The sequence below is a fragment of the Cherax quadricarinatus genome, chromosome 31 (genome assembly GCF_038502225.1).
Source record: "Cherax quadricarinatus isolate ZL_2023a chromosome 31, ASM3850222v1, whole genome shotgun sequence".
NCBI lineage: Eukaryota > Metazoa > Arthropoda > Malacostraca > Decapoda > Parastacidae > Cherax > Cherax quadricarinatus.
This window is the reverse complement of record NC_091322.1, coordinates 23,580,168-23,588,923: the sequence shown is the minus strand read 5'-3', so window position 1 is coordinate 23,588,923 and position 8,756 is coordinate 23,580,168. Positions and strand designations below refer to the sequence as shown.

At 40.2% G+C, this 8,756-nt stretch overlaps 1 protein-coding gene across 1 annotated transcript; it reads right to left on the bottom strand.

The window, feature by feature from the left end:
• Nucleotides 1–430: 430 nt before the first annotated feature.
• On the bottom strand, nt 431–8,041 carry LOC128697268 (tubulin beta-1 chain). The gene is made up of 4 exons (XM_053788902.2): nt 7,884–8,041; nt 3,941–4,172; nt 3,592–3,836; nt 431–1,398 (listed from the first exon to the last, which is right to left on the bottom strand). Exons 1-4 carry the CDS (start codon nt 7,938–7,940, stop codon nt 577–579), a joined length of 1,356 nt encoding a protein of 451 aa, XP_053644877.1. The 5' UTR covers nt 7,941–8,041; the 3' UTR covers nt 431–576.
• Nucleotides 8,042–8,756: the final 715 nt, after the last annotated feature.

Here is an 8,756-nt window from a genome sequence, read left to right as displayed (position 1 = left end):
TAAGACACCATAACCAAGCGCTAAACCCGTTAGGGTAATACAGCGCTGTCAATGCTCATATGCACATCTTAGTTGTTCCACCCAGCCATTTTTAGGGTTCATATTTGGTTTGAGGATAGAGTTGGATCACTGGCCTGAATCCCTTGGGTAAAGCTATCAGGGCCACCCGGACTCTCATTGACAACCGACTTATTTTTTTTCTGCCAGTGCTAAACCCACAAGGGTCATACAGCACTGACCCAATTAAGCAGTGCACATTTAGGCAAATTCATTATAAAGGAAACGCTAAACCCAAAGGATTATACAGCCCGTGGGGGGAGTATTCAGGGAACTAGAGCAGATCCAATTCCCTTGATCATGAGCCCCTCACCAGCATCAAGGAACCTTCCTTGAGGGGTTAGGTCAATTCAGTGGTTGAGAAAAACTACAGTCTGTGCTAAAAATCATATTACGTAAAAATAGAAAGAAATAGAAGAAAATTTGTTCGCATTAGACTTGTACATTTTAAATTAGGAATGTACACCGATCAACTAAAGTAAAGAAAGTTTAAAAGTTGACCAATTTTAAAAGTTTTTCTTAGGCATATTCTCCCTCGACTTCACCTTCCTCTTCGAATTCTGCTTCATCGTCTGCGGTGGCTTCCTGGTACTGCTGGTATTCAGATACCAAATCATTCATGTTAGATTCGGCTTCTGTGAATTCCATCTCGTCCATACCTTCTCCAGTGTACCAATGAAGGAAAGCTTTTCGCCGGAACATAGCAGTGAACTGCTCACCAACACGTTTGAAAAGTTCTTGAATAGCAGTAGAGTTTCCAATGAAGGTAGAGGCCATTTTGATACCACGAGGAGGAATGTCACAAACTGCCGTCTTAACATTGTTGGGAATCCATTCTACGAAGAATGAGGAATTCTTATTCTGGATATTGTACATCTGCTCGTCAACTTCTTTCATAGACATACGACCACGGAAGATAGCAGCAACTGTCAAATAACGCCCATGTCTGGGGTCACAGGCTGCCATCATGTTCTTTGCATCAAACATCTGTTGAGTGAGTTCTGGGACTGTAAGGGCACGGTACTGTTGAGATCCACGAGCAGTGAGAGGAGCAAATCCAGGCATAAAGAAGTGAAGACGAGGGAAGGGTACCATGTTGACAGCCAGCTTTCTTAGATCAGCATTCAGCTGACCTGGAAATCTGAAGCATGTTGTCACACCAGACATTGTAAGAGAAACGAGATGGTTAAGGTCGCCGTAAGTGGGGTTCTGGAGTTTGAGTGTTCTAAAGCAGATATCGTATAGTGCCTCATTATCGATACAGTAGGTTTCATCTGTGTTCTCAACAAGCTGATGGATTGATAGGGTTGCATTGTAGGGTTCTACCACAGTATCAGATACCTGAAAATGGGGGAAAAAAAAAAGGGTTACCAGAATATTTTAAGTTACCCATAAATGTGATACTGGCATCCTTTAAGAGAAATGAGAGGCAAATGCAACGAGAATAGTTATTCATGGTGGGCACTACACCTACTGGGAGCATCGAAGGTATTTAGGTTTGATCCAAAGGGAAGCTCCTCACCAGAACGAAGGAACCTCCGTTGACAAGTACTGCAGGAAATTTTAAAAGTATCAAGGGAAAAAACAGAGCAATTTTAATTTGCCCTATTATATTCATATGGGAGAGTGCTAAACCCATAGGATTATAGTGCAAGGGGTTGGGGGGTTGGAAGGTATTCAGACAATCTGAGCACAGATCCAATTCCCTAAATCAAGAGCTGCTCACTGGTATCAAGGAACCTCCCTTGAGGGGTATATTTATAGTAGTAGTAAGCCATATCATAAGAACTAATCTGAAAAAGGTCTTGCAAAAGGCAGCTAATTAAAATACTAGCTATGGGATAACTATGCACATTATTATTATAATCAAGGGGGAAGCGCTAAACCCAGAGGATTATACAGCTATGCACATGAATAACTTCAAATCATTATGGAAAGGCCAGATATTTAAGCTAGAGTAGAATAGTGAACAGTAAAAGCTGCCAAGTGAAACACTCAAGATATTAGAATTTGTATGACTGGCATCCATAGAGGACAGTAAATCTCCAAGCCAATACAAAGTATTCTAGTGGATCACAAATTTCATTTGCATCAATAGACAGACTAAAGTTTTTGGGAATTGTCGAAAGATTTTCCTAAGAACACTATCGTAGCAAAATTTAAATTAGACTGAATAACCAGAATCTTCAAAACTGATGAAAAGTCAATGATTATCCTCAGTCAATTAACTTAAATAGAACGTTACTCTAAAAACCCACATGTAAAAAAAACCCCAATCTGGAAAATGTAGTTAACCTTCACGACCAATACCTAGATTGGTAACTTTGTCCTGACCCTTTTGGCTGTAACTTGTTATACAATACTTACAATGCTAGAGCCAAGTTTTCACGCATACACTACTTCCTATGATTATTATTATTATAATCAAAAAGAAGCGCTAAGCCACAAGGGCTATACAGCTACTTCCTATGAAAACAAGCAGCTTGGATGAAAAATGCAAGTGCTTTATAATTAAGTTTAAAGGGCGCAGGATACTTCCCCCCCCCCCCCAAAAAAAAAAAAAACAGAAAAATTACCCTGGCTGTCAAGGTAATATTCAGAGGGAAGAAATCTAGTTCAAACCAAGGAATGGGAATATGAATGGGAATACAAGTCCCATCCCTTGGCTTACGAGCCTCTCACATCAAAACCTCCCTTGAAGATGGGCAAGTGTCAGTTCCTGATCAAATGGATCATGGTGCACATGGATTGGTGGCCCGGTGGCTAAAGCTCCCGCTTCACACACACAGGGCCCGGGTTCGATTCCCGGCGGGTGGAAACATTTCGACACGTTTCCTTACACCTGTTGTCCTGCTCACCTAGCAGCAAATAGGTACCTGGGTGTTAGTCGACTGGTGTGGGTCGCATCCTGGGGGACAAGATTAAGGACCCCAATGGAAATAAGTTAGACAGTCCTCGATGACACACTGACTTTCTTGGGTTATCCTGGGTGGCTAACCCTCCGGGGTTAAAAATACGAACGAAATCTTATCTTATGCATGCAAACAGCAGCCTGGTTATTCAGATTAAACCAAATATTACTAGCAGACCTAGCCATTACAGCAATGATTAACATTACAGCAATGATTAACATGCAAGGTCCAAGTCTATGAATTTCTGTGCACTACCCTTCCATATTGTCTTAAATGCTTTTAAATTAGTTAATGGAGGGAGCACTAAACCCTGTGATTTACCTTTACCTTTTTGAGTTTCACAGCACCAAGGATTGACTTCCCTAAATCAAGATCCCTCTCACCTGATTTGAGGAATCTTTAGGGAATTTAAGTTTCTAAACTTTGGTCCAATATTCATTGGAACAAATTAAATTTTTGTAAGCAATTAGTTTACATCTAAAAGACTAATAGTGGAAAACTTTCGACATGCATTCTGTGGAGAAGGGCTAAGAGGAAATTTTAATTTCTTTAAAGAGTAAAAGCAAATGTAAAGTAAATCCACAATTTTCAAAGAATAACTTTAAATAGCCACTTTACATACCTTAGGAGATGGGACAACAGAGAAAGTATTCATTATTCTGTCTGGAAATTCTTCACGAATTTTAGATACAAGAAGAGTGCCCATGCCAGATCCAGTACCACCACCAAGGGAATGTGTCAATTGGAAGCCCTGAAGACAGTCACATTTCTCGGCTTCCTTGCGGATAACATCGAGTACAGAGTCTACTAATTCAGCACCTTCAGTGTAATGACCCTTAGCCCAGTTGTTGCCTGCACCACTCTGACCTGAAATAGCAAGTGTTTCCAATGATTGCAACAAATATTTAGGGGAAGAAAATCCCATGTTAAATGGCAGTAAAAATTTAAAATTTTCAATGTTGTATTCTTACCAAAAACAAAGCTGTCTGGTTTGAAGAGTTGTCCATGAGGTCCGGCTCTAACACTGTCCATTGTACCAGGCTCCAGATCGACCAGGATGGCACGGGGAACATACTTTCCTTGGTTACCCTCATTATAATATACATTGATTCGTTCTAACTGGAGTTCCATCAAGTCCTTATCAGTGCCAGAGTACTCTCCAGTTGGCTGGATGCCATGTTCATCACTGATAATTTCCCAGAACTGTCAAAAGAAAAATATAAACTTAAAATAACCAGGCTTAGTCATATTACATCACAAAACCGCCTACAAAACCACAAGTTATACAGTACCAAACTACTTTAACAATGTTTAAATTATACTGTAATTTAATATGAAAATGTACTTTCATATAAATTATAATCAGAAAGCACTAAACCAGTAAGGGTCATGCCGTTCATATTAAACTAGTAATAACTACACTTCTCAAATCTGGTTCAGCGTTTCACTTAACATACTGTAAAGGGAAATAGCCCGAATGTCCTGCACAGAATACCCTACATTAAAAAAAAATGCACTTTGCATGCAAGGTTTTTATGACTAGCAGTTGAACTCAGACTGGTTTACACTTTGTTGTTACCATTCTGAACTATCAGATTTGAAAATTTGCCACTATTTGGTGGGACAACCCACTTCTGTAAGTTCTTTTGGTCATAAAAACAAACCATACTCCAGAAAAAGCAGGCCATTTATGCACAAGGGCTTATCAAAACTTCCTCGACTGAAGAGATTACAAGAAAATCTGGGTCAATGCAAGTCTAGTTCCAAGCCCATCAACTGCATGTTTTATACATTTATCGTCTTATCTCCTACTCATGTTGGGCGACCCATTAAATACAGATGTTTGGCCATAACTTCATCCTTTCTCCAGACACGACCACCCACCTCCAGAAAGCATGGTTAACCAGTTCTTTTGAACCCTTTCATAAATGTTACCTTTCTTTCGCAAACATCACACCAAATCTCTAAAACCCACTATCCTACATCACCCCAAATTAACATTTCCACACATTACTGAATGCTCAGACCCCTAACAAACCTTCACACCCTTCCCCTCCAACCTTTCCTGGGACGTAGCTTTCACCTGCCATCACCCCATTCTGTTAAATTTGTCTTCATGCCTGTGAAAGTATCTGTCCAAAAAATTAGAGCTACCCTTCCTTTCCTTGGACCAAATATTACTTTCGATTCCCAAGACACTGCACAACCCCCTATGGGCTTAGCACACCACGAAATACTCTTAAAATGCCTACACACTTTCAACAATTCCTCCACAACTAATTTCAAACAAATGCTTTGCAAAAATTTCACACAACATTGCTCTCAAAATTGGCTTCTACTTTCCCAACATCCTTTTTTAAATTAAATGCCCATGTAAAAGGAAATCAATATAAGGATACATTCCTTTCTCCATAAGAAATTATAATCAAAACCCACAAGGGTCATACTCTCCACAGGAACTCGCCTTACTACCCTCTAACATTTCCCTTTATCACTATGGTTCACTCAAAATTTCGGACCCATCTGCCAAAACATTGAATAACCCCCTCCCCCCCCCCCCCACACACACACACACACACACACACACACACACTTCCACTATTCCCTCCTTCCAATCCACTTTTCCACAGCCTAAACTTATTCCTCCAATTACCTTACCTGGGGAAATGGCAACTTGAGTAAAAAGAATTAGAACATTCATCCAATTCCTTAGACCGAGCTGCTCCCTTAGAGTTTTTGAAATACAATATTTGCCAGATTTTAAGAAACTGAAAGGGCCCCTCTGGTCTTCTTATTGGGTTTACACATAGCAATATAATTGACCAATTAAGACTGCTAAAAATTACATCAGACCTTAGAATACACTTAATATTTACAGCACTCACTTATAGAACTTTAGTTTCCCTTAAAACTTTACCCAACCTTGACAAACACCCTCCCCCAAAATGAAGATATGTTGCATTCAGGGTCATGACATCAGTCACCTCTTCTTGACAAGGGAAGAGGCAAGCAAATATTCCATTTAAACAGCAACTTTCGTAAATTAACCTAGGATAAGCCAAACTTAAAGCACTGGCCAATTTCCACTGAAGGCCCTTTGTTATGTAAAATACAGGCAATTATATCTTTTACCCTCAAATTACCAATCATGTTAGTATTATAGAAACAAGCTTTTAATCAAAAAGCAAAATTGCACGAAATTTGTTATGCTTCCCGAGTGTCTGGTGTAAATTAAGTCGCCAGTCTTAACCAGATTCTTAATTTTCTATATTCTGAAGTCAAACTGAAGATGTTCTAGCTTTGTACTGTACATAGGTGTATTTACAATACATTCGGCCTGCACAGGCGTAACGTCTTGTCAAAAGATAATGACCTTCCAATGCCAACGAAATGATCTACTCGAAGCTACTACCACCGTATCCTGAGTTATATTCAACCAAAATTATTATAAACAAAAATAGCGCTAAGCCACAAGGGCTATGTAGCATATTCAACCAAAAGCCTCTTGGCAAGCAAGGCAGAAATCTCTTCAACGAAAGATGGTGTTACACAAGCGTTCTCATTTTTGTGTACCATGTTTGAAATCTGTCAGAATTTTGTACTATTACTTTAAACTACATACTAAAGGCTATCTAAGAGCTTTTTAGTTTTGAGTCGCCTTTTGGTGAAAACTTAAAGGTAAACCTTGTGCGTGGGGTAAAAGTGTCATGACAAAGGATTGCTTGCAAACAAGACCTCATTAGATCGTGCAGCAACCACCCTCTTCCACAGCAGTGGCAGTACCATGTGCAATGGTTTCAAGTATTAGTTTTGTACGTTTAATTAGTTTTACGGTACTAAGCGTACTTAAATTTTTTTTTTTAATAAATTTTGACCGGTCGTGAACTTGTCACATCCTACACGCTTTTAACAACCGGTGGGTTACTAAACTAAATTATGCCATGAATTTTGAAATTGATGGTCCAAGTTCAATGCCCTGAAGAATGATGCTGGAAACCGCTATACAAAAACACATTCACATTCTCCTTGCTCGTATGCAACTCTCATATGTAATTAGTTCTAATCCCAACCGCCTCTTCCCGGTGGAATTGAAGGGAGGGGTTGGAAAGGAGGGGGGAGGGATGAAGGCAGACAATGGCGGGTGGCGGGAGTGGCTGCTGCTGGAGCCGGCACCCAGGCCGGCCTCACTACCGTGACATCATCGCCCTGCCTCCCTTCAATTTATCAATTCCAATATGCATGTAAACTGTGGATAAAACCATCACGAATTCATTTTCCTCATGTTTCACATAGGCACAACTTGAACATTCGCTACACTAGAGAAAGCACTAAACCAGTCAAGCCGTAGTGTCTGGGGAATAGCAAGTAATTAGGGTGAATATTAGCGAGTTTAGGAAACCGACAAGTTACACAAATGTTAAGTAATCAGGTCCATTAATGGGAGGGCAAATCCATTTCTTTGGATCAAGAGTCCTTTATCAGCATCATGGAACCTATTACGGGCGTGATGTACCAGCAAGTTAAATAAAATTATAAAAAAATACATATTATATAGTAACATGCATAGTTCATGAGTATTAAAGAGGCTCTTCTGAAATAGTATTTAGGACAAGCACCTCTTACAAAGAGTTGTTCAACGGATTTCAAGTAGTTATCTTAACTCCACCCCTCACTAAATCAGCAAACAAACCAAACCACAATTATGCGACTGAAAATATGCCTATTCTACAATATCTTTAAAGATATTACATATATATACTGTATATAGAAGCTGCACGGTGCAGCCGAGGTCGGTAGCCATTACACTGCCGCCACCGGCATCCTGCTGCACCTCACACTATCACATGTTAAACATCAAAAAATCTCATCCGAGCCTCGGGACTTCACAGTAACATCACTAATACGTTTCCTTACCTTAGTTCCGATCTGGTTGCCACACTGGCCGGTCTGTAGGTGCACAATTTCCCTCATGGTGTTGCGTGTGTGTGCTCGCTGAGGGTTGACAGCCGCTTCTGATGTGAGAGTCGCCGCCGCTGCACCGCCAAGCCTGCGCTCACACTTGCCACACGCCGCCACGCTACATTACTCCACTGCCTTTCAAATTTATAACACATTCTTCCGCTAATATTACCTAACATGAAATGCGAGATATATATTTATCAATGCTTAATTTATTCACAGGGAAAAGATTAATTTTAATTTAATTACAAGAGGAGCAACAGGTTTTGATTTGACGTAGCGGCGGATTTGAACATTGGAGGCGGTGGTGGGGGCTGACTGAGGGTGAACCCTCCCTCAACACCCACCTCAACCACCAACACTCCACCAACACCCACATTTTACACTGTCTTACCAATACATACCCACTATTTTACTAGCATACACACAAGACAAACACATCCAAACTTTAAACTCAGCCGGGTAGAGACAAATTTAACAAAATACAACACAGTGGCATGGCTTCCAAGAATCTAGAACAGTCTGACTTTCCCCCTGAGTAACCTTAGTTAAAGGCTGATGTACCATAACATATTTGGTGACCATCGCCCTTTTTAGGATATACAAACTGTACAACGTTAAAAGCCACTCCATTGTAAGGTATAATCGAGAAAAAAACACAAACTTCTCATTAATTTGGATTCGTATCATTGCGAATTTAGAGAACAAAGCCATTACAAGAAATTATATTAATTACATACCCCAGAGGAGGTACCTTGATGCAGGTGAGGCTCTTGATCCAAGAGCTGGGCTGAGCCTTACCTTGAATGAAACCTGAATCTCATTCCC

Bases quoted from the DNA above. Each gene is read 5' to 3' on its own strand.
- LOC128697268 (XM_053788902.2), bottom strand. From the start codon at position 7,940: ATGAGGGAAATTGTGCACCTACAGACCGGCCAGTGTGGCAACCAGATC. The intron at 4,173-7,883 runs GTAAGGAAACGT...TTCTTTTGACAG, and splicing joins GCAACCAGATCGGAACTAAG to TTCTGGGAAATTATCAGTGA. The intron at 3,837-3,940 runs GTAAGAATACAA...TTGCTATTTCAG, and splicing joins ACCAGACAGCTTTGTTTTTG to GTCAGAGTGGTGCAGGCAAC.